This window comes from Astatotilapia calliptera, chromosome 5 (assembly GCF_964374335.1).
Source record: "Astatotilapia calliptera chromosome 5, fAstCal68.1, whole genome shotgun sequence".
In the NCBI taxonomy this organism is placed as follows: Eukaryota; Metazoa; Chordata; class Actinopteri; order Cichliformes; family Cichlidae; genus Astatotilapia; species Astatotilapia calliptera.
The window spans coordinates 18,914,046-18,940,234 of record NC_137426.1 but is presented as its reverse complement, the minus strand read 5'-3'; the positions used below and the strand labels follow the sequence as shown (position 1 = coordinate 18,940,234).

At 41.8% G+C, this 26,189-nt stretch overlaps 1 protein-coding gene across 1 annotated transcript; it reads left to right on the top strand.

The window, feature by feature from the left end:
• Positions 1-11,010: 11,010 nt before the first annotated feature.
• Positions 11,011-25,985, top strand: LOC113022400 (myosin heavy chain, fast skeletal muscle-like). Its single transcript, XM_026167770.2, has 41 exons — positions 11,011-11,363; positions 11,560-11,614; positions 11,882-12,097; positions 13,133-13,276; positions 13,364-13,520; positions 13,644-13,671; positions 13,766-13,877; positions 13,958-14,050; positions 14,149-14,212; positions 14,325-14,423; positions 14,529-14,632; positions 14,843-14,981; positions 15,083-15,201; positions 15,393-15,542; positions 15,695-15,865; positions 15,951-16,257; positions 16,417-16,487; positions 16,584-16,671; positions 17,978-18,095; positions 18,173-18,296; positions 18,427-18,563; positions 18,732-18,987; positions 19,070-19,312; positions 20,934-21,110; positions 21,201-21,346; positions 21,634-21,724; positions 21,835-22,224; positions 22,342-22,468; positions 22,570-22,688; positions 22,784-22,980; positions 23,062-23,245; positions 23,334-23,499; positions 23,825-23,949; positions 24,041-24,349; positions 24,428-24,631; positions 24,720-24,845; positions 24,959-25,129; positions 25,220-25,324; positions 25,423-25,518; positions 25,600-25,731; positions 25,842-25,985. The coding sequence occupies exons 3-41, from the start codon at positions 11,894-11,896 to the stop codon at positions 25,860-25,862; spliced, it is 5,814 nt and encodes a 1,937-aa protein (XP_026023555.2). The 5' UTR covers positions 11,011-11,363; positions 11,560-11,614; positions 11,882-11,893; the 3' UTR covers positions 25,863-25,985.
• The last annotated feature ends 204 nt before the right edge of the window (positions 25,986-26,189 follow it).

Below are 26,189 nucleotides of genomic sequence, written 5' to 3'. Positions count from 1 at the left end.
GTTTCCTAAAACCTTTAACTAGTGTTACATGTCGGCCAAGACACCTGAAAACAATCAGGACACCCCAAACATTATAATGCAATAATTCTCCACCATGGAAACAGGATCAAATGTGTACACAATACAAGATATATAAGTAGATTCATATTGGGAAGTATAAAACTGGATAATAACTAATTTTAACAATTTTTTAAATTTACAGTGGCCCTGAGACATCAAAACACAATTTTACCTTCAGCGCACTCGCTCAGCCTGCTATTCTCACTCCTTCTGCTTGAACTTCATCTTTCTGCGATGCATCACAGACCCAGTCAGCTTGTAAATACTTATCTTTTTCTCTGCATTGAAACCCAAGATGTCAATGGTGGTCTAAGGAAAGAATCGACAAAAACACAGATTTTACAGGTGTTACTTACATTATCTACGATACCTGATTCTTCATCAAACAAATTTGTTCTCAAATTCATCAGTAAGAAATGAGAAGCTTACATTTTTCAATTCCTGATTTTACAGCCAGAAGCACACAAAGACAACAGGGTTTCCTTCTCAGTTTAGCTATTAACCTTAATATTTTACAGCAATGAAGTGGAAAAAAAGACTATCAGCCCACAGTGAATACAGAGATGAGTTATCATTCCTAACTGTTTTAGTATTACCATAAGCCTCCAGAAGTGGGTTGGCTGCAATGATTTGATCCTCCAGCGACCTCCTAAAATGATGATATCCAACTCGTTTGTGTTTTTCATTTTAAATTGGCAAGTGTATCACACAGTTCTACATCATATCACATCACTTAACTTGCATTTTACATTTCGAGTTTCTATTTACATTTCGTTTACATTTCGCTCCAGACACTGCGACTGTTGCAAAGTGTTGGATGACACGCTTAGTGTTGACAGTCTTTTCTGCACCAGATTCGCCACTGGAAAATGAAACACACAGGCAATGGTGTAAATCTGACATAATACAGTGCAGAAATTACTAGTTAGATCACTTAGAGTTGTTTCAGTCCAAAACAGATGTCTTTCATTAAAACTTAAGTAATCATGATTGACTGATTCTCACAATCTGTGAAAAAATGTAATTTAATACAAATTGTGTTATTGAATTCATTTATTATAAGCTGCCACATTAAATCATTATAAATTCATATGTATTTATAGGCACCATCACCATAAAGGGGAAGTACACAAGACATTATGTAGAATATAAAATGTAGACTTTTTATGGGTCATTACTTTAATGGAGTTGCTGATCAAAGGGTTTATCACCTTGGAGCATGAACTGATTATCTCATTATCAGAGATGGAGAAGGTGTGGGGCTGGCAAAATCCCATCACCACCTCCTCGCGGTGCCAGCTGGAAACAACGACCCTCGGGAAGTTGGCTAACGGTGAGGGTCCTCGACGTCAGGTGGAGTGACGCGCCGGTCGATGTATTCCACAGTCACATCCCATGCAATGACGTCTCAAAAAGCTAGGGCGTCCCCCGCAGGCGACGCGCGTCGTCCCCGCCTGAACGACGTGAGAAGTGGACAAAGGCTACCTGCTCATGGAGGGAGTGGGCTGAAGAAGCAAGCCCAAATCCGCCTTGGAACCCTGAACATCGGAACAATGACCAGAAGAAGTCGAGAATTGGCTGACGCCCTCAAGACCCGCCGCATCGACATCGCGTGCATTCAAGAAACCAAGTGGAAGGGAGCGAAGGCACGGGACATTGGAGAAGGCTTCAAGCTTTTCTACAATGGCAACCGGGCCCAGAATGGAGTGGGCATAGTGGTGAGTCAAAAGCTCCGGGACAACGTGGTCGAAGTTACCCGCATATCGGATCGCATCATGTCAGTGAAGATCGACGCCGACCCGACCATCCTACGGATTATCTCCTGCTATGCACCACAGACCAACTGCCCCGACGAGGAGAAGACAGAATTCTGGCGCGCCCTCGACGACCACCTGCAAACGATTAGCCCTGAGGAACACGTGGCGGTAGGCGGCGACCTAAATGGACATGTAGGCAAGGGGAGAGACGGATATCACCGATTCCATGGCGGCCAAGGATTTGGGACCAGAAACGACGACGGTTGCCGGGTACTGGACTACGCAGAGGCCCACGATCTTGCCGTGACCAACACCTTCTTCAAAAAGAAGCCGGCACACCTCATCACGTACTCCAGCGGCGGCAGAGACACCCAAATCGACTACTGGCTAGTCCGAAGACCCCATCTCAGCCTAGTCACGAACGTAAAAGTCATACCATCAACCAATATTGGCCCTCAACATCGGCTACTTGTGATGGATCTCCGACTCAACCTTGGCCAACGACGACGAAGAACACCAACCACGACGGTGGAGAAGATCAAGTGGTGGCGCCTCCCTGAGTGCAAACAGCAGCTTATGGACGCCCTTGAACACCTCGACGTGGACTCCAATGAGCCAGTGGACAAGGCTTGGGAGAACATCGCCAGTCAAATACGTGACGCAGCAGGCAACACCCTTGGGGCGACGAAGCCAGGGAAGCACTTCATCGACAAGCAAGTATGGTGGTGGAATGATAGCGTGCAGCAAACCATCAAGGAAAAGAAGTCGGCACTCAAAGTGTGGCTTCAATCCCGCAGCGATGGCGACTACCAGCAATACAGGGCTCTACGATCGGCCGCAAAGAAGGCGGTAGCAGCGGCAAAGGCATCGCACTATGACCAACTGTATGAAGAGTTGGACACGCCCGGAGGAGCGAACAAAATCTACCACCTTGCCAGCAGCCGCCATCGAGCAACACAGGATATTGGCCAGGTCAAACACATCAAGGATGCCAACCATCAAACCCTCCGCGACCCGCTCGCCATCCTCAATTGCTGGAGCGAGTATTTCTCCGATATCTGCAACGTGGAGTTCCCTCACCAGCCAATCCACAGTGCCCCGCCCGTCCCAGGACCTGTCCCGCCAATCACCATCAAGGAAGTGGAAACAGCCGTTAAAAATATGAAGAATGGTAAAGCGACCGGACCAGACGACATACCAGCCGAAGTCTGGAAGCTGCTCGGGCGCCAAGGCGCCTTAGTCCTCGCCAGCCTGTTCAATAGCATCATCAGAGACGGGACCGTCCCAGCAGCCTGGTCAACCAGCATAACGGTGCCCATCTGGAAAGGGAAAGGCGATGTGGCTGAATGCTCCAACTACCACCCGATCCGACTCCTAAGCCATACCATGAAGGTTTTCGAACGGATCATCGACGCCAGGATGCGAGAAATCGTCAACTTAACGCCCAACCAATGTGGCTTCATCAGGGGGCGTGGCACGACGGACGCCATCCATGCTGCCCGCCTGCTTTTGGAGAAGCACCGAGAGAAGTCCAAGACCATCCACATGGCCTTCCTCGACTTGGAAAAGGCGTTTGACCGTGTCCCACACGACCTCATCTGGCACTCCCTGCGATCACATGGAGTTCCTGAAGCCTACGTCAACTGGACAAAGCTCCTCTACCGACAAGTCACCAGCGTGGTCAGAAGCCCAGTGGGAACATCGCCGCCCTTTAACATCAATGTGGGCGTCCACCAAGGCTCGGCACTCTCCCCGCTGCTCTTCATCCTTTGCATGGACACTGCGATGGCGGATCTCCAGTCACCCCATCCCTGGACACTTCTCTACGCCGACGATGTCTTCCTGGCCGATGAATCGCGAATAGAACTGCAATACCAAACGCAGCAGTGGAAGACTCGCCTAGCTGACTTCGGCCTGAGGCTCAACACCAACAAGACCGAATACTTAGAGGCTGGCCCCCAGACGATCAGCGTCGATGGAGAAGATCTGGCGAAAGTACCTCATTTCAAATACCTCGAATCGATGATCAGCAATGACGGCGATATCCTACTAGATGTACGAGCCAGGATCAACGCAGCGTGGATGAAATGGCGCCAAGTCACCGGCGTCCTGTGTGACCGAAGAATGCCCAATCGCCTCAAGTCAAAGATCTACAAGAGTGTAGTGCGCCCCGTCGCCCTCTATGGATCCGAGTGCTGGCCAGCCACCGCAAAGCACGAACAAGCCCTTCACACGATGGAAATGCGGATGCTGCGATGGTGCCTAGGCCTAACACGATGGGACCACGTCATGAACACCGACGTTAGAAAGAGGATGGGAATCGCGCCAATCACAGATAAGATGCAAGAAGCGAGGCTGCGGTGGTACGGACATGTGGTACGGAGCGATGAGAACTCAGTGGTGAGAACAGCACTGCGGCTCAGCCCCCAAGGACGTCGACCTAGAGGCAGACCAAAGCGGAGATGGATGGACCGAATCAAGGACGACGTGAAGAAGATTGAAGCCGATCTGACCGACGCCCTTGACCGACCCAAGTGGAGACGACTTTGCAGAAAAGCGGACCCTGCAACCGAGCGGGAAAAACGCTAGGAGGAAGAAGAGATGGAGAAGGTGTGGGGTGGAGCCTCAATCCTCTTCTTGCCCCTGTATCTTGCAACAACCATTGCATCATACACCAGGAGCCACTGGCAGGGGTTCAGTGTGGAACAGGCCAGAGTAGGTCTGTTTGAGAAGCACAAGATCATATAAATGACAAGAAATAAAAGAAGCCCAAACATTATGAAGACCTACACGTCAAACACATAAAACAGATCTCATAACAATGGTACACATCAAAGTGGAATATAGTGGATGGTTCTCACTGTCACTTGTAGGTGGTGGGAGAAATGAGCAGGTATAAAGACTTTGAAGGGACAAATGGGTCTGGCCATAACAATTTGCATTTCTGGCATCTCTGAAGCAACCAACATGTTAGCAGGTGTGAGTGAGGGGTTATATGTGCCAGAAGTCTGATTTGTGGGGGTGCTTCTTTTATACTGAAATCTCTGGCCACCATTTATCACCTCATTCTTAGGTCACTGTGCTTCTGAATAATAGCAGATTGCTTCCTAAGCTCATCATGTCAGTCTATCCAAAACAGAAAAACAAACAACTCAACAATTCCTCACAAAAAAGCGACCTGTAAATAACTGAAGGGGTTGTTTATGCATTATCATACCTAAACCTGAAAGGAAGAATGAATTCATGTATGCTGCATTTCTACAGGCTTTTATGAATTCATAAAAAATGTAGAAATATAATTAATGACAGTCTTTGTATACATATGACAGATTACATTATCAGCAAAGGGAACAGCCACACCATTAAAACACATTTTTGGCAGAGAAATTGTTTCAAACATCTCTTAAGCAAAGGCCCAAGCATTAACCAGAAGCTAATTTGAGATCTCTTTATGGTCCATTATCATGATGTGCTTCCTCTATAAAGAAAGAGGACACCTAAGCTCTGTATTTCTGACTGTTAGTACAGTAACTAGGTCACAAACACATCACGTTCAATTGTGTTAAGTTCTTTCATGGTAAGTAGAGATCTTTGCTCAGATGCTACAAACACTGATGGTACTCTGAGAAAAATGGCAACTGTTGAACTCCTGTGTGGTTACATGTGGTTAATTTATTCAAAGAAGAAAATCAAATTCATTGTGAAACACAATGACAATGATGGTCTTATAAGCTGGATTAGCTTTGAGAATTTCAGTCAGAAAAATCTTTAAAAGCATAAAAATTGCTGAAATTATAAATTCAAATGTTGATGATTATTATGCACTTAAAGAAAACTGTGCACCTGATACTTTAACATTATGGTATTGTAGGATGGTCTGTATCGTACTGGACCAGCCTGTGCTGTGAACAGGGTGAAACATGGTATTAACAAACAAGAGGAGGGCACGAGGTCGGGAAATCCCAATTTTTTCGTTGTTCAACTGCATCCGCTCCATTGCTTTATAGATAGAAAAAGCACCAAGTAATCAACAGTGAATATTTGTCTTAATGAAAACAAGTGAACAACTTGTTCACATGGCAGAGCACCTGTTCGCCTTTGGTAAACAATCTATCTTGGCTTCAAGAAGGCCGAGTTATTTTTGAACTGCTAATGAGGAAAATATTCCCCTGTGTGTGATAAATGAGACATCTCTGCAGGTTTTTGGCAGCAGACTGACAATTTTGCTTCTGTGTGTTCATTTATTCTTAAGTGACAAAAAGGTCAAATCAGTAGAGCAGACAGAGAGTGAGGAAAGGAGAGATTAAGGCTGATTCATAGCTTACTTGGACTGATGCTGAACCTTTCTTGGTTGCCTTTTGGAAAGTTCAGGTAAGTTAAATACCAAAAAACAAAATGGAGCGTCACATGTTTTGTTAATTGCACTACCAGTGTCTGCATTTCCTTGTGTACCACATGCCTTTTGGTACTGATATTGCAGACAGATGGATGATGCAAAGATGTTTTGGTGCTGACTGCAGTGTGTATGATTTCCTTTTTAGAATCATGAAATATATACCAGCCTCCTATAAATAACAGATGGGACACACCTTTTCTGCTCTTAGGGTTGTTAGTAAAAGGTTTTGAATGTGTAACAATGTCTTTATCAGTCTTTGGCATCACTGTAGGGTCCACTTTTCAGAACATTGCTTCTAGACTTTGACTGGACCATTACAACTTCTTTTTCAGTAATTCTGTCATAGGTTTACTTGAGTGCTTGGGATTATTGCCCTGTTGTAGAACCACACAATGTTTTTGAAGGGTGCTCTTCAGTATCATTTTGCTTATCATGTCAGAGCTGTGCTGAATGTATCTACTTCTGCCTTTAGCTGTCTGTCCAAAAGCCAGAGCTATTTTGACCAAGCTTTAGCTGTGAAACTGATGACTGAATATTTAGACGTTTTTCCTAAAGTGTTCTGCTTTGTTCATATTCAGCATTGCAAACTCTTTTTTACAGAGGTGAGGCTTTCTTCTGGTAACCCTTCCAAAAAAGCCAAGCTTGTTCATGTTTGCAGATGACACTGTGATGTGAATTGAGCAGCTCAAAGAGAGAGAGTGAGGTGGAGGTAGGAGGTAGCAGTGCAGTCTGCTTAATATATATATCAATTTTTGGCTAGGATTAATTTGCATATTTGTTTTTGATGGGCAAAATTATTTTGTAAGTGGCAGATATGTCACAGTGTGAACTCTCATCAAGCTCTAAGGCCAACAGATCCGCCTGTTCTCTCTCATTCTGTAATAGACAAATGCAGCTGCTCCCACATCCTCATTCATTACAAAGTGCATAACATTTTTTCCTGATTAATTACATTTTATTTAAAAGGACATAGGACTATTACACTCACTTTAGCCCGATAAGCTTTGGATGGTTAAGAGTTTGAAATCATTCTTATTTAGGTAATATTTAGCTCCCTAGTTCTCCTTAGTTCTTCTGAAACAAACATTTTATCTCCTCTCCCTTAAAGGCTGCCATCCTACTTTAAACCAACTTTCTGCTGATTTTAACAACGAAAAAGTCCAGGTGAAAAAGTCATCCTCATAGGACAAGCTTCCACTCCCTTCACATACATACAGATCCAAGAGTAAAAAAAACCTACAAGAAACAGAACGTTTCAAGCTCTTTGAGGCTTGAGATTTTGGCTAACAGGAATTGATCAGATTTCATCATTTGAAAGTTTGGCCAAGTTTAATTCGATGTACCACCATTGTTTATTTGACAAACAATAACAAAAAACATAACTGCTCTGACTTTGCAGTAACGCACACAACTATAAAACAGAGAGCAATGATAGTAATCGTGGAGGAAATGTAATCATGTGGCTGTTGATTATGATTTGTTACTTTGTAAATGAACTCCACAGTTGCAAAAGAGATGAGCATCAGATTCAAGTGCTTGAAATGCAGGGCTTAACCCATAATCTGGAAAGCTGTATAAACTGGAAGATAGCTTAGATAAAATTCTGTCTATGTGCAACCAACTAGAAATGTTTAGTGCTGACAGTAACTTAGGAACCAGTAATACGCCAGTGTAGATAAATCTTGTATATGTATTCAGGTGTATAAATGTTGTATAAAACGTAATAATTAAACATCTTTTCATGTTGATGTATTTTTAATGCTAATCAATTCTATTTTCTACAGGTAGATGGGTCTCTGCACACACATCATTTTTCAGTTTTTTGCTACAATTTCATGTTTACATCATTCCTGTAAATCTATTCCACTGTGCCAAGGTTTTTTCTAATATGGGAAAATCTGCAAATAACATTTATGTGGATTGTTTCCTTTTTTGTGTGTATTGTTTTTTTTTTTACTATATCCTTTTTAAAACATGTGAAAAAAGTAGTTTTGCACCTGCAGTCTCTCTTACTCTTCCAGCTTTGTCAGTTAGCACTTCATGAGTCGTTGTTCCATCTCTCCATGTCTTCCGTTTTTTCTCTTCTCCTTCTGCCCCGTTCCTGTGTAGATAATTAAAAAACAGCATTAGTTCGTTGCTTTTATTAATTACCTTTAAACCTTTAGGGGGAAAACTCACATGGCAATGGGATTTTGTGATAAGTAGTTATTAAATATGTCTTACTCAATCAAGTGTACATGTATCATTTGATTTGTGATGATCACATTACTGCCTGTGGAAAACAACCTTGGCTGTGGTCAGAAAAAAGACAGGAAAGGTTTCATTAAAGGTTCTGCTGAGAACTATGGAAAACAGCAATGGTGTTTTTAAGCTTGACAGGAGAGGCAGCTGGTGCTTTTGGGATACATAATAGAGTTTATACTGGGTGCACTACATCAGTGAACTCTTCAATTATACTTGTCTGATGGGCATACAGGTTTCATTTCAATCCAGATGTTCCCCAGTATTCATTTAAATATGCTTAAAGTTCAGTTCAAGGTGATCTAGAGCAATTCCCTACATTCAAAAATCACAGTAAACCAGTGAAATATCTTTACAATCTATTACAATTAGAGTTCACATAAAAAAGCAAGGCTGGAAATTCTACTGAATTTCTCAGAACAATGCATGCAATAAATAATCAGTATGAAAGCTGAATAGCATATAGAAAAATCTGAAAACATGTCATACCATATTTTAAGATAGTTCCAAGGGACTGTCCCCGGTTTTCCCATCTTCTGTCCAATGCAAGCTGGTACAGATTCAAGCATCACCCTGTGACCTGAATAAAACATTTTGTATAATAATAATAATAATAATAATAATAATAATAATAATAATAATAATAATAATAATAATAATAAAAGACTAAAATAAAAGAATAAAAGAATAAATTATTTTTAGGTAAATGCAGGCTCTCAGTGAAAGCTGGTGAAGCAGTGTAATGTTAAGAGACAAGAAGATGATCATGATGGTGATGATGACAGAGAAGCCGGTAACATGATCAACATGTTTGCACATTTGCAACTCGAGGCATATAAGATGCCAGTGACTACCACTCATGTGGCAGTCATTAACACTGCCAGGAAATTAGTGCATCCCAAACTACTACTGCTTTAATAACCAGACCTTGCTCTTTAAAAAAAAACAAAAGAAAAAAAAATTGTAATTCAGTTTCTTTTATCAAAAAATCAGGAATAGTCGATTCATTTGCATAACGATGATGGACAATTTCATCTGCATGAAGCCATTAGCCTCCAAAATATCAAGTGTGAGTAACAAGTGTAACTGTTGGAGACAGCTTAACAGTCACACCCAGGCACTCTCACACTTATCACCTTCTCACGCCCTAATACCAGAGCCCTACTGCAAGATGGGTACTGCCAAGCCAAAATCTCAGACCTAATTTTAACAAAGAAAAACCACGCCAACAACAAAACTCTTTGTCATCAAAAAAGGTCACAGTCAGTGCTCCTTGCAGCTATATTTGAGCACCACTTATTATCAGCATGCACTGAAAGATTAAAAGACAATATTAAAAATGTAAAAGCTGCATAACAACACAGCATTATTAAGAGAGTTTAATAAACAAATACTTCTCTTAATGAAATAATAACACATTCTTTAGTAATTGAGTTCCAGGCTTTGCAATTAATGGCATCAATATGCCACACAACAATCTGAATGGCTGCCATAACGCAACATACAAAATATAACTCTACCACATGGTTAAAAAAAAATCACTCTACTGACCTTAGGTTTTCACATGTAACTAAAAATGACAAAACACAGGTAAAACACTGTTCTACACATCAGATTAAACTGGACAATACTTACAGTGTTGCACATTTGAACACAAGCACAAGGATGCTTCTTTGTGTTCAGCCAACAGACTGGAATGTTACCCAGCACTCACCTTGGTTTATTATCCACAGCCCAGCTGATACTCTTTGACAAATGAAGAAGGTGTCAGGCGTAGATCAAAGTCCATTAAAATACAATAAGCCTGCTAGGTATGTAGCATTTGACTTTAGTATCAACATAAGCCTGATGCTATATTTGAGTTTTGCCCTAATAAGACAGAAGATTTCGGAGCAGGTATCGTGTAACACATGTTTATTGAAGACAGAGGCTCATTATATCTTGTGGGTAAGTGCTTTAGAATGCCTTCTTCTTATTCACTGCTGTAAGTTGATCTTCTTTCCAGGGAAACAGTGCCCAATGGCTTTCTACCCACGCTTAATTGTGCCGGCTATGTTCCATAGTCTTGGCAAAAATGTCTGCACGCTTGCCATCCTTGACAAAAGCCTCAACAAGCATCTAACAAACACAAACAATATGGAATTGAATGCCCTAAACAGTGTTAACTCGCTCCGCTTAGATTCACAGGAAAAATCCAGGATGAGGTCATTTTTCAAACATAAAGGAAGAAGAACTGGTACTCTGCTGCTCTACTTTTAGGGATTGTCTCAGTCTCCCTTGTGTGTCCCTTAAGAACAAGACTAAGAACAGCTGTTGGCACTGTTGTAAAATGTAATGCCTTGGCAATCCTTCCTTTTCTTTAAAGCTTTTTGGCACTCATTTTATTTTATAATAATTTCTGACTTGTAAGGCCTCTGAAACAGTACCTCAGTGACTTTTTAAAGCTTCCCCAAAGCACTTCGAGGGACTACTGTTGTGCCAGAGACCAATAAAAAGATCCATTAGTCACACCTTTGGACTGTCTGTAACTGCTGACTTGACTTTAGCCAAAAATGAGCCAATTTCCTATCTGTGCTACACATAAACAACCAAAAGCCAACTGCACATCTGTATGTTACATAAAATTTAAAACAAGACAGGAGTATGGAGTTCGAAATGCTGCTTCATCTCCGTATTTTTGCTGAAGGCAACACAACCTGACTGTGTTGGTAATTACAGGTACAGGAATTCTGGCATGTAAGACGTCCAGAAGACATAAACTGTGCGATGACAGAGGTGGAGGAAAGAACTGGTGCACAAGGATAACACCACACAGCATGACCAAATAGAGAAACCCACTTGTGATAGGCTCCCATCATTTGATATAAAAGGAAGAGCAAGCCACCACCAAGCACAGGCACCCAGCAAAGGTAAGTATCTTGGGGAGGTCATTTATTCCAGTACTTTGCCATATCATAGGAATCAGGCTGGTTATTCACATTTTTATGTTTCCAAACAGATTTTTCTTTAGAAAAAATAGAAAATTAATTTCTATTTAATACTATTTTAAAACAAAGAACCACTGACTTAACTGTCTAATTTGTGAATTTTTGTTCCTTATTTCAGAAGTCTGCAGTGAAGTCTGACAGGAATACCCATTTCTCATCTGGTGTCCTCCAAGGTAAATGTGATCAGTTTTCGTGATCAAGAGTACCAGTGCATGAGTAGGACAGACACAAGAGCGGATCTTTATGAGCATCTCTTGTTGGTACTTATTGAATCCCTGGCTTGAGAGTAGCTACTCTGAGAGTAGCTACTCTCAAGCCTTCTCTTCTTAAAGGAATAGCATGTTTGACTGTATAGGTAGCTATAAGAGTGTGAATATATGTAATATATACACTGCTGACAAATAAGATGAATGACTCCTCTCTTGTTTCCTCACTTGCAGTAAAGGGTCATCATGAGTGGGGACGCAGAGATGGAGTGTTTTGGCGCGGCGGCCATGTTTCTCCGCAAGCCAGAAAGAGAGCGCATTGAAGCTCAAAATATTCCATTTGATGCTAAAACAGCATACTTCGTGAGTGAGCCCAAAGAAATGTACCTCAAGGGGAAACTTGTTAAGAGAGAGGGCGGCAAAGCCACCGTGGAGACTCTGTGCGGGAAGGTGAGAGTAGTGACACTTGAATTTGTGCAGCTTCAAATGTGAATTCAGACTGCTCAAGTTATGAATAACTATATGGATATGTTAACTATATGTAGCATGGTCCAAATATCTGAAACCAGAGAGGTTTGGGTATATTTACATGTAACACACGAAGTCATGACATGTAAGATATATTTGGAATTTTCAGAATCTGACAAACTCTTTTCAGCAATCAAATGTAAACTTGTGAGATTGCCCTGAAGCCATTCTTCACCACATGATAGCAGAAAACATGGCATCACAACTGAGTGAAAATGTCATAACTCAAGTTGTTATGGTAAGAAAGAAGGGGCTTTTCTCAGCATAATGGTTAGACTGAAAGTTTCACTTGGTTCAATTCAAGCCAGTGATGTGAATTTCCTTTGGAGTTGAACCAAGCTGGTGTTGTAAAAAACAACAACAGCAACAACAAACAAACCAAAAAAAAATGCAGGTGCAGCTATAATGCTAAATTAAAACACTTCTCAGAAGGAGGAAGAACAGAAAGAACAAGGCCAGACATACCCAGAATTTCACTGTTGATAAAGTTCAAAGTTGTTTGACACCAGACTTGAATCACTAAACAATACACCAAAGAATACTAGCACTCCTTTCTTCTGAGATACGGTAAAACCTCCGGTTTTCATCGCTGTGAACAAAACAGACAGCAAAATCTTTACATGAACTACTTGAAGAGTAACAAAAGCCAAGTACTGTTAACTGTCACAGCTTAATGTGTGAATGAGTGTGGCACGAATAGCATTGTCCGATTCATTCTGACAATGCTATTCTTGCCACATATTAAATCTGAAATACAACCTTGTGCAAAGTAGACTAAGACGAAGTAGCTTTTTGGACCCATTTGGATGTATTCCACAGTCAAAAACTGATCAGAAGGCCAAATGAATAATTCAAAATAAGAATGAGAATAAAACAAACAAGATTAAAAACAAATATCACAATTTAGACAAAACTGCTTAATTCTATCTGAATTTACATTTGTGCCTTCTTTGGCAGACTATCACCGTGAAAGAAGATGAAGTCTTCCCAATGAACCCTCCCAAATTCGATAAGATTGAGGACATGGCCATGATGACCCACCTCAGTGAGCCTACTGTGCTGTATAACCTCAAAGAGCGCTATGCAGCATGGATGATCTACGTGAGTTGATCAGAACTCCATAGCTGATACTCGTGCTCACGACAAAAGGAAGATATGCATCATAAATGATCCTCTCTGACTCCACAGACCTACTCTGGGCTGTTCTGCGTCACTGTGAACCCCTACAAGTGGCTCCCAGTGTATGATTCAATAGTTGTAGCAGGATACAGGGGCAAGAAGAGAATTGAGGCTCCACCCCACATCTTCTGCATCTCTGATAATGCCTATCAGTTCATGCTCCAAGGTAATAAACCTTTTTAAGATACAATGTGTCCTGATCATTTTGTAAGCTACAGTTCAGAAATAAAACAGCTGCAATTCAAAAGTGAACGAATTATTTTAGCTTGATGATTTTGGTCTCTTACAGACAGAGAAAATCAGTCCATCCTGATTACGTAAGTACAAAGCATGCTTTTATATGATGAGCATTTCCAAAAGTATTATTTGCAATATCGAAATTACAACTCTAAAACTCCTTACTCTAACCAGTGGAGAATCTGGTGCAGGAAAGACTGTCAACACAAAACGTGTCATCCAGTACTTTGCAACAATTGCAGTGGCTGGAGGAAAGAAAACCGAGCAAGTTCCCGGCAAAATGCAGGTAAATGAAGTTGCAAAATATGAGATCTAAAAATCAATCAAAGAATTCCTGTACTCACAGCTCATGAACGGTGTCTTTAGGGGTCACTGGAAGACCAAATCATTGCAGCAAACCCACTGTTGGAAGCTTATGGTAATGCCAAGACTGTGAGGAATGACAATTCTTCACGTTTTGTAAGTTATTTTGGTGATTTTACCTTAATTCTGTGGTAAAAATTCACAGTTCATGTTCACTGTTGCATTTATAATTGAAACATTATTCTCCTGCTTAGGGAAAATTTATCAGAATTCACTTTGGGACAACTGGAAAACTGGCTTCGGCTGATATTGAAACATGTATGATTTTTGTTTTGGTTTTACTTATGTATTTATTTTTGAGGGAATTATCAGACTGCTTTGACTGCTACAAGGAAGATTTGTGATAACCACGAAACTTAAATCTGTACAGATCTGCTGGAGAAGTCTCGAGTGACGTTCCAGCTCTCTGCTGAGAGGAGCTACCATATCTTCTATCAGCTCACAACGGGCCACAAACCTGAGCTCATCGGTTAGAGAATTATACCAAAATGACACCAAAAAACAAAATATAGTGTTTATATATATATATATATATTGTTCATTATGTTTTATGTATTTTGTTTTTCTCATTTAGAGGCTCTCCTGATCACCACAAACCCATACGACTATCCCATGATCAGTCAGGGTGAAATCACTGTCACGAGTATCAATGACGTTGAAGAATTCATCGCTACTGATGTAAGAACAGCTTCACTCACGACCTTTCACTAATATTAATAACTATATAAACAGAACTCCATGAAGCTCATCATATTGATGTTCGGCTTTGTTAATGGGGAGTTTGAATTAAAAATGTAATAAATGCTGAATCAAAAACAGCTTTCTATTTTACATTAAAATATAATGGGTTCTGTTTGTGCTTATTAAAACTTATTCATCATTTCACAGACTGCCATTGACATCCTGGGCTTCACCGCAGACGAGAAAATTAGCATGTATAAACTGACCGGAGCTGTGATGCATCACGGAAACATGAAGTTCAAGCAGAAGCAGCGAGAAGAGCAGGCTGAGCCAGATGGCACTGAGGGTATGAAGAACATTGTGCACTTTAAGCACTGCTGATTTTGTCACTTGAAAGAGGACCTTTGAGGTAGAGGTTTATTTATTTATGAATTTGTGTTCATATAGTTGCAGATAAAATCGCCTACCTCATGGGTCTGAACTCGGCTGATTTGCTAAAAGCACTGTGCTACCCGAGAGTGAAGGTTGGGAACGAGTATGTGACCAAAGGTCAAACTGTTCCTCAGGTACAGATGTTACAAAGAAAACACACAAATAACAAATGATTTCCTGTAAGACAGTGTCTTTAAACCAAACCCTTCAAGACACTAATACATATTGATAAGGCTTTTTTTTTTTACCAATAGGTTACAATGGCACTATTCCTAAATTTATAACCACTAATGATAAAATCAATATCCCTTCACTTCAAAATCAGGTCAACAATTCCGTCAATGCTCTCTCAAAGTCGGTCTATGAGAAAATGTTCTTGTGGATGGTCGTCAGAATCAACGAGATGTTGGACACAAAGCAGTCAAGAAGCTATTTTATTGGTGTCCTGGACATTGCTGGGTTTGAAATTTTTGATGTAAGTATGCAGAACTAACACTGCATTGTCTTATGTTCATGTTGCTAATTATGCAAAACATTTTCAAAACAGTTCAGGGTTTAGGGTATGTCAAGAATAAAAGCACAGTCTTGTTTTGGGTGCGCTTGCTGACCTTATCTGTATTTTTTCAGTTCAACAGCCTGGAACAGCTGTGCATCAACTTCACCAATGAAAAACTGCAACAGTTTTTCAACCATCACATGTTTGTCCTGGAGCAAGAAGAGTACAAGAAAGAGGGCATTGAATGGGAGTTCATTGACTTTGGTATGGACTTGGCTGCCTGCATTGAGCTTATTGAGAAGGTGAGCCGTGTGCTGTCCATTTGCACACATAAAACAATAGAAAACAACTTGAAACTGTTTTTTTATGCTTCTTTCATCATGGCAGCCAATGGGCATCTTCTCCATCCTTGAAGAGGAGTGCATTGTCCCCAAGGCAACAGACATAACCTTCAAGAACAAACTCTATGACCAGCATGTTGGCAAAAGTGCCCCCTTCCAGAAACCAAAGCCTGCCAAAGGCAAAGCTGAGGCCCACTTCTCCCTGGTGCACTATGCTGGTACTGTTGACTACAATGTTAATGGCTGGCTGGAGAAGAACAAAGACCCCCTGAACGACTCTGTGGTACAGCTCTACCAGAAGTCTTCAACAAAGCTGTTGGCTTTCCTGTATGCGTCACATGCCTCTGCAGAAGGTGATGATCATATTTTTAGGACAGAATTCAGAGTTTCCATTGTTTTCATTATATTTCAAAATGATCAGATTTAGTACAGAACAGAAAAATAATTACATTATAAAATAAAAAATTATATTTAAAGTCATTTAAGTTTATATCTGACATTTAATGTTTCAGCTGAGGGAGGTGGAAAGAAAGGTGGCAAGAAAAAGGGTGGGTCTTTTCAGACTGTATCTGCTCTGTTCAGGGTAAGCATAAAAATATTATTTTTTTCCTCAGATGCGTAGGTAGCATCCAGGGTTTACTTTCCATCATGTGAAAATTTGAATATTTTCATATTTTAGGAGAATCTGGGCAAGCTGATGACGAACTTAAGGAGCACTCATCCTCATTTTGTACGCTGTCTCATTCCAAATGAATCAAAAACTCCTGGTAAAGACTGGTAACAATAATGTAAATTAATGCATTTTAAGGTCTGTGAAGGTTCTCAGTCATCCAGGTCATCGTAGTCAAAGGAGCTTGCAAAGAAAAGCGTCTGGACTTCTTTAAGTTACTTGAAGACGTTTCACCTCTCATCCAAGAAGCTTCTTCAGTTCTAAGGTCAAATGGTGGAGAGTCCCAGATATAAACCTAGTGGGAGTAACCCCCCACAGAGGGACAAAAGGACCCCCTTTTGTCCCTCTGTGATGATGATGATCCTCTAATCGCCTGAGCCAAGGTGTGAAACTGGGTGTGGGTCCCAATCAGCCAGAGTTTCGGGTGAGTTCATTGTGAAACCTGGCCCCACCTTATCATGCGAATTCCTAAGATCAGATGGCCCAGGATGTGAGTGGGCGTTAAGGCGTCTGGGAAGGGATCTCAAAACTGGATTATAGATGGCAGAGAGTTGGTGTCGTAAACCCCCGCCTCTGTTCAAAGATGGTCGCTCACAGTGGACATAGATGGCTTCTTTCACTCCTCTTTCAAACCATCTGTCCTCTCTGTCCAAAATGTGAACATTGGCATCCTCGAAAGAGTGTCCTTCATCCTTAAGATGCAGATGGACTGCTGAGTCTTGTCCTGTGGAGGTGGCTCTTCTGTGTTGTGCCATGCGCTTGTGAAGTGGCTGTTTGGTCTCTCCAATGTAGAGGTCTGGGCATTCCTCGCTGCACTGTACAGCATACACCACATTGTTAAGTCTGTGTTTTGGAGTTTTGTCTTTCGGGTGAACTAGTTTTTGTCTGAGCGTGTTACTGGGTCTGAAATGCACCGGGATGTCATGCTTGGAGAAAACTCTCCTGAGTTTTTCTGATACACCGGCTACATAGGGGATGACAATGTTGTTGCGTCTGTCCTTCTTATCCTCCCTCGCTGGTGTCTGGTCTTCTTTTCTGTGCCTCTTTGCTGACATTAAGAACGCCCATTTAGGATAGCCGCACGTTTTGAGTGCTTCCTTTACATGTGTGTGTTCCTTCTTTTTTCCTTCAGGCTTAGAGGGAACATGTTCTGCCCGGTGGTGTAGGGTCCTAATTACTCCAAGTTTGTGTTCCAGAGGGTGATGGGAGTCAAAGAGGAGGTACTGGTCCGTGTGTGTGGGCTTCCGGTAAACTTCGATGTTGAGGTTGCCGTTCTCTTCAATGTGAAACGTCTTCAAGTAACTTAAAGAAGTCCAGACGCTTTTCTTTGCAAGCTCCTTTGACAATGCATTTTAAGGTAAATGTAATGCCATGTACATGACTGAATTTAATATGGGTTTAAGGTCTCATGGAGAACTTCCTGGTCATCCACCAGCTAAGGTGTAACGGTGTGCTGGAGGGGATCAGGATCTGCAGGAAAGGGTTCCCCAGCAGAATCGTCTACGGTGACTTCAAGCAGAGGTGATTACTAAGAATAAAGACATTTGCCACAATCTAAAGATCAACTTCTCCTTAATTCATCATGTACCCCCAATCAGATACAAAGTGTTGAATGCCAGTGTCATCCCTGAGGGACAGTTCATCGACAACAAGAAGGCCTCAGAGAAACTCTTGGGCTCCATTGATGTTGACCACACACAGTACAAGTTTGGCCACACAAAGGTACAGTAACAAAAAATGCAAACTTTTGTTGGTATTTTAAATAAACTGCTGCTAAATCAGGATACTTTAAGCAGGTATTACAATTTTGCTTTTGACAATGCTGTATGTGCTCTGTATGACTATTTTTCAGGTGTTCTTCAAAGCTGGTCTCCTGGGTCTATTGGAGGAGATGCGTGATGAAAAACTCGCTATCCTTGTCACAATGACGCAGGCTCTCTGCAGAGGTTTCCTCATGAGGAGAGAGTTTGTCAAGATGATGGAACGCAGGTACTGTAGGCATAGTAGCTTTACACACCAAAGGGGATTTTTACAAATGCAGATGACAACTTCAATGTAATTTCTGCGCTAATTTTTTTCTTTCTGGTTCAGCCCATAGTTTTTATTACAGTTTTTCAGATCTAAAAATACCAATTTTTCTCAATCTTCTATCCTCAGGGAGGCAATTTACTCCATCCAGTACAACATCCGTGCATTCATGAATGTCAAAACCTGGCCTTGGATGAAGTTGTACTTCAAGATTAAGCCTCTGCTGAAGAGTGCAGAGACGGAGAAAGAGATGGCCGCAATGAAAGTGGACTTTGAAAAGACCAAAGAGGATCTGGCAAAGGCTCTGGCTAAGAAGAAAGAGCTGGAAGAGAAGATGGTTACTCTCCTACAGGAGAAGAATGACTTGCAGATCCAAATTCAAGCGGTATGTTAAAATAACAAAGGAATTTGAACTGTCTTTATGAATAAGGAAATCTTAATCCATTTGTATATTACTATCAATTTAGGAAGGTGAAAGCCTTGCTGATGCAGAGGAAAGGTGTGAGGGGCTCATTAAAGCAAAAATCCAGTTCGAGGCCAGACTCAAAGAGACAGCTGAGAGACTGGAGGATGAGGAGGAAATGAACGCTGAGCTGACTGCAAAGAAGAGGAAGCTGGAGGACGAGTGCTCTGAGCTGAAGAAGGATATTGATGACTTGGAGCTGACCCTGGCCAAAGTGGAAAAGGAGAAACATGCCACTGAGAACAAGGTTGGTGCGTCAGTCTCAAGGCTTTGAGGTCAAATTGTTTGCAAACTGCAAATACATTGTTTTTTGGTTTTTTTTTAAATACTGTCAATATACAGTGAGACTGTGAGAGACAGAATGAGAGAGACAGAATGTGAAAAAAAAATCCATGAATTCACATGGTAGGATTTGTAAAGAATTTATTCGTAAATTAGGGTGGAAAATAAGTATTTGGTCACCTCAAACAAGGAAAATCTCTGGCTCTCACAGACCTGTAACGTCTTCTGTAAGAAGCTTTTCTGTCCCCCACTCGTTACCTGTATGAATGGCACCTGTTTGAACTCATCATCTGTATAAAAGACACCTGTCCACAGCCTCAAACAGTCAGACTCCAAACTCCGCCATGGCCAAGACCAAAGAGCTTTCGAAGGACACCAGGAAAAGTATTGTAGACCTGCACCAGACTGGGAAGAGTGAATCTACAATAGGCAAGCAGCTTGGTGTGAAAAAATCAACTGTGGGAGCAATCATCAGAAAATGGAAGACATACAAGACCACTGATAATCTCCCTCGATCTGGGGCTCCACGCAAGATCTCATCCCGTGGGGTCAAAATGATCATGAGAACGGTGAGCAAAGATCCCAGAACCACACGGGGGGACCTGGTGAATGACCTGCAGAGAGCTGGGACCAAAGTAACAAAGGTCACCATCAGTAACACACTACAACGGCAGGGAATCAAATCCCGCAGTGCCAGACGTGTTCCGCTGCTGAAGCCAGTGCATGTCCAGGCCCGTCTGAAGTTTGCCAGAGAGCACATGGATGATACAGCAGAGGATTGGGAGAATGTCATGTGGTCAGATGAAACCAAAGTAGAACTTTTTGGTATAAACTCAAGTCGTCGTGTTTGGAGGAAGAAGAATACTGAGTTGCATCCCAAGAACACCATACCTACTGTGAAGCATGGGGGTGGAAACATCATGCTATGGGGCTGTTTTTCTGCCAAGGGGACAGGACGACTGATCCGTGTTAAGGACAGAATGAATGGGGCCATGTATCGTGAGATTTTGAGCCAAAACCTCCTTCCATCAGTGAGAACTTTGAAGATGAAACGAGGCTGGGTCTTCCAACATGACAATGATCCAAAACACACCGCCCGGGCAACAAAGGAGTGGCTCCGTAAGAAGCATTTGAAAGTCCTGGAGTGGCCTAGCCAGTCTCCAGACCTCAACCCCATAGAAAATCTGTGGCGGGAGTTGAAAGTCCGTGTTGCTCGGCGACAGCCCCAAAACATCACTGCTCTCGAGAAGATCTGCATGGAGGAATGGGCCAAAATACCAGCTACTGTGTGTGCAAACCTGGTAAAGACCTATAGTAAACGTTTGACCTCTGTTATTGCCAACAAAGGTTATGTTACAAAGTATTGAGTTGTATTTTTGTTATTGACCAAATACTTATTTTCCACCCTGATTTACGAATAAATTCTTTACAAATCCTACCATGTGGATTCATGGATTTTTTTTTCACATTCTGTCTCTCACAGTTGAAGTGTACCTCTGGTGCAAATTACTGACCTCTGTCATCATTTTAGGTGGGGGAACTTGCACAATCGGTGGCTGACTAAATACTTTTTTGCCCCACTGTAGGTTAAAAACCTGGTTGAGGAAATGACTTCCCAAGATGAGACAATTGCCAAGTTGACCAAAGAAAAGAAAGCCCTCCAAGAGGCCCATCAGCAGGTCCTCGATGACCTGCAGGCAGAGGAAGACAAAGTTAACAGTCTGACGAAGGCCAAGACCAAGCTGGAGCAGCAAGTGGACGATGTGAGTATAGGAATTTGAGTTTCCTTGAAAATAAACTATAAACCCCAAAAATCTCAAAACCAAAATAAAATCTTATCTTGTTTTACACAGCTTGAAGGTTCCCTGGAGCAAGAAAAGAAGCTTCGCATGGACCTTGAGCGGGCTAAAAGAAAGCTTGAAGGTGACCTTAAACTGGCCCAAGAAACCATCATGGATCTGGAGAATGATAAGCAGCAATCTGATGAGAAAATAAAGAAGTAAGCAAAATGCAATTAATCAAATTTAGTATCTAATATAACTGCATTTGTTTAGCAGACAGCAGCAACGCTAAAGATCATTTCCCGACCAACCAGCATATGTTACTGAAAAACAAATCATAATAAAAACAGAACGGTTCGCCCACTCTTCCGCAAAAGTGAAAAAACAAAAACTCTCTATTTCAGTGTAAAAATCAGCAGTCAGAATGAGGGTTACCTATTTCAAGAATAAAAATAAATAAATAAAAAATGTGGATGTAAAATTTGGTTTGAACTTTTCCCCACAGGAAGGATTTTGAAATAAGCCAGCTTCTGAACAAGATTGAGGATGAGCAGTCTCTTTCTGCTCAGCTTCAGAAAAAGATCAAAGAACTGCAGGTTGGTGTATCTGACAGCAAGCTGCCAAGTCTATTACAAGTAACAAGTATATTCAGCTTTATTATTACATTTTGATTAGATGTCTGTTTCTTTCAACATGTAAATCATAGGCTCGTATTGAGGAGCTCGAGGAGGAGATTGAGGCTGAACGTGCTGCTCGGGCCAAGGTGGAGAAGCAGAGGTCTGATCTCTCCAGAGAGCTGGAGGAGATCAGTGAGCGGCTCGAGGAAGCTGGCGGGGCCACTTCTGTTCAGATTGAGATGAACAAGAAGCGCGAGGCCGAGTTTCAGAAGCTGCGGCGTGATCTCGAAGAGGCCACCCTGCAGCACGAAGCCACCGCCGCAGCTCTCCGCAAGAAGCAGGCTGACAGCGTGGCTGAGCTAGGAGAGCAGATTGATAACCTGCAGAGAGTCAAACAGAAGCTGGAGAAAGAGAAAAGCGAGTACAAGATGGAGATTGATGACCTCACAAGCAACATGGAGGCCATCGCTAAAGCCAAGGTACGATAAAGTAAAACATTTGACAAGCAAGAGAAAACATACATTTAACCTTATGTTCGTTTACATTTGGCTCTTGTGTCCATTACTTTAGATTATTGCAGCTTTTGTTCATTTCAGGCAAATCTGGAGAAAATGTGTCGCTCACTGGAGGATCAGCTGAGTGAGCTGAAGACCAAAAATGATGAACATGTGCGGCAACTGAATGACATTGGGGTGCAAAGGGCAAGGCTTCAAACGGAAAATGGTGGGAAAACTATTTTTAGCTATTTTTTCATTCGATATATGATCATATTCAAATGTGGATTGTTTTTTTCTTTCTTTTCTTTTTTTTCTGTCTCACCTTAGGTGAAATCGCTCGCCAACTGGAGGAGAAGGAAGCCCTGATCTCTCAGCTGACAAGGAGCAAGCAGGCTTACACTCAGCAGATTGAAGAGCTAAAGAGGCACATTGAAGAGGAAGTTAAAGTAAGTGCACATTAAAAACACCTGCACTACCCCGGAGCTGATTAAACCACAATTTAAGTTAATAAATTAAATATTTTTTTCCAATTTTCTGTAAGGCCAAGAACGCCCTGGCTCATGCTGTCCAGTCAGCTCGTCATGACTGCGACCTCCTCAGAGAGCAGTATGAGGAGGAGCAGGAGGCCAAAGCTGAGCTGCAGCGTGCATTATCCAAAGCAAACAGCGAGGTGGCTCAGTGGAGGACCAAATATGAAACCGATGCTATTCAGCGCACTGAGGAGCTGGAGGAGGCAAAGTAAGTCGTCGGTTTTAGTTTCATCCTATCGCAAACTATGTTTATAATAGAATATAAAGTCTGTTAACTAATCGTTAACAGGAAAAAGCTCGCCCAGCGTCTCCAGGATGCAGAGGAGTCCATCGAAGCTGTGAATGCAAAATGTGCCTCTCTGGAAAAGACCAAACAGAGACTGCAGGGTGAAGTGGAGGACCTGATGATCGACGTGGAGAGAGCCAATGCTCTGGCTGCTAACCTTGACAAGAAGCAGAGAAACTTTGACAAGGTACCATTTTCATTTTTGAGTTATTTATTTTAATCAAAGCTAATGAATCATGAATTATGCAAATACATGGGTCTGCCTTATATCTAAGATTCTTGCTGAGTGGAAGCAGAAGTATGAAGAAACCCAAGCAGAACTAGAGGGATCTCAAAAAGAAGCTCGTTCTCTCAGCACTGAGCTGTTTAAGATGAAGAATTCATATGAGGAAGCTCTTGATCACCTGGAGACCTTGAAGAGGGAGAACAAGAACCTGCAACGTATGCAAAGCTTTAGATATTCAGTCAACTAACAAAAATACCAGACAGTAAGCTAACTGTGCAAAATTTTAACGTTTTTATAACGTATTTCAATTATTATACCCAAGGAATTTTACCCCATTTCTAATATTGTTTCATGTATTTTATGTTAGAAGAAGCGATGGTGACCCGCACTACTGCTCAGAGATTTAAGTCTTACAAATGTTATACTGTACGCTACAATCAATGCAAGTTTGCATTTATTAGACATTAAGATCCACCAAAAGTAAACAAAATAATGAATTCTGCTTAAACTTTAAATTGATTATTCTTTATTATCTTACAGAGGAGATCTCTGATCTAACTGAGCAAATCAGTGAGGGTGGAAAAACCATTCATGAACTGGAAAAAGCGAAAAAGACTGTAGAAACAGAGAAGTCTGAACTCCAGACTTCACTTGAAGAGGCAGAGGTACGGTTTGATAAAAAAAACTACTCTCCAATCAGCACAATTCAATTTTAATGATTCGTGAGCTACATGGTAAATATTTTATTTTTCAAAGGCTACTCTGGAGCACGAGGAATCCAAGATCCTCCGCATTCAGCTTGAGCTGACCCAAGTCAAGAGTGAAGTTGACAGGAAGATTGCAGAGAAGGACGAAGAGATTGAACAGATCAAGAGGAACAGCCAGAGAGTGATCGAGTCCATGCAAACTACTCTGGATGCTGAGGTCAGGAGCAGGAATGATGCCCTGAGAATCAAGAAGAAGATGGAGGGAGACCTGAATGAGATGGAGATTCAGCTGAGTCATGCCAACCGCCAGGCAGCTGAATCCCAGAAACAGCTGAGGAATGTGCAGGGACAGCTGAAGGTGGGTCCACTGAAGGATTTGCCCAAACTTTCTATCTGAAAGGTGTGCACTAATACCTCTTAACGTTACACATTTCAGGATGCCCAGCTCCATCTTGATGAAGCCATTAGAAGCCAGGAAGACATGAAGGAGCAGGTTGCAATGGTGGAGCGCAGAAACAACCTGATGCAGGCTGAGATCGAGGAGCTGAGAGCTGCACTGGAGCAAACAGAGAGAGGCCGCAAGATTGCTGAACAGGAGCTGGTTGATGCCAGCGAGCGTGTGGGACTGCTGCACTCTCAGGTTAGTTACGATTCAAAAACTTCATATTTTTATAATTTGAAGGGTGAAAGTCCAAATATGTGATTCATTATCCTGTATTTCCTTTCAGAACACCAGCCTTATCAACACCAAGAAGAAGCTGGAGGCTGATTTCATTCAGATCCAAGGTGAAGTGGAAGATGCTGTCCAGGAGGCCAGAAATGCTGAAGAAAAGGCCAAGAAGGCCATCACTGATGTGAGCCACCCTGATGAATGTCTATAGTGCAGTAGCATTACTCTACCAACTATATTAGTTGGCACAACAATACAAATGACAGTTACAACAATACATATGATATGAAATTTCAGGCTGCCATGATGGCAGAAGAGCTGAAGAAGGAGCAGGACACCAGTGCTCATTTGGAGAGGATGAAGAAGAACCTGGAGGTGACAGTGAAGGACCTGCAGCACCGCCTTGATGAAGCTGAGAACCTGGCCATGAAAGGTGGCAAGAAGCAGCTCCAGAAACTGGAGGCTAGGGTGAGTCTCATGAGAGCCATCTGACTGATTCGCTGTAAGCTGGGGAAACATTTTATATTTTAAAAATAACTGCATACATCCTTTGTCAAGGTCCGTGAACTAGAGGCTGAAGTTGATGCTGAACAGAGGCGCAGCGCTGATGCTATCAAGGGAGTGCGAAAATATGAGAGAAGAGTAAAGGAGCTCACCTATCAGGTCAGCTGATTACTACTACAAAACCACAGTAATGAAAATACCATGCTTAAATGAGTATTACATTTATACCAGAATAACTAATTAATGCTTTACAACAGACGGAGGAGGACAAGAAGAATATTGCCAGACTTCAGGATCTGGTGGACAAGCTCCAGCTAAAAGTGAAGTCCTATAAGCGACAGGCTGAGGAGGCTGTAAGTAGACCTGATTCCCATGAAACACACTGTGTATAACTCAGTGCACAGGGTTTAACTTCACTGTGGCTTCTTCTACAGGAGGAGCAGGCCAACAGTCACCTGTGCAGGTACAGGAAGGTGCAGCATGAAATGGAGGAAGCTCAGGAGCGTGCTGACATTGCTGAGTCTCAAGTTAACAAACTCAGGGCGAAGAGTCGTGAAATTGTCAAGGTAAAAAAAAAAAAAAGATCTAGCATGAATCAAATTTGTAGAAATATTCATCCTGTTAAAATCGAGACTATCCAGCCAAATTTTTAAGTGCCACTGTTTTGTCATTTCAGACCAAGGAAGCAGAGGAGTGATGAAGAAATCAAGGTTGTAAATTAACAAGAAATCATACAATATGATTGTCTTGTTAGCTGTTCACATAAGCAAAGTGACAGTGCTGTGACAACCTAAAGTCAATAAAAGTTAGATTGATGCACCTTTTGTCTCTGTGCTCTTATTTTTGAATGACTCTGAACCTTTTTAAAGTCTCTAACACCCTGGTTATTGTTGTGTAAACCTATCAGTCTGGTTCTAGTGTGAAAGCATGAAGCTGCATTCATACACAAGATTACATGTCTCCATATGTGGATTTTCACCTTTCAAAAACAGAAATTTAACAGAGCACAAACAACAGAGTTTGT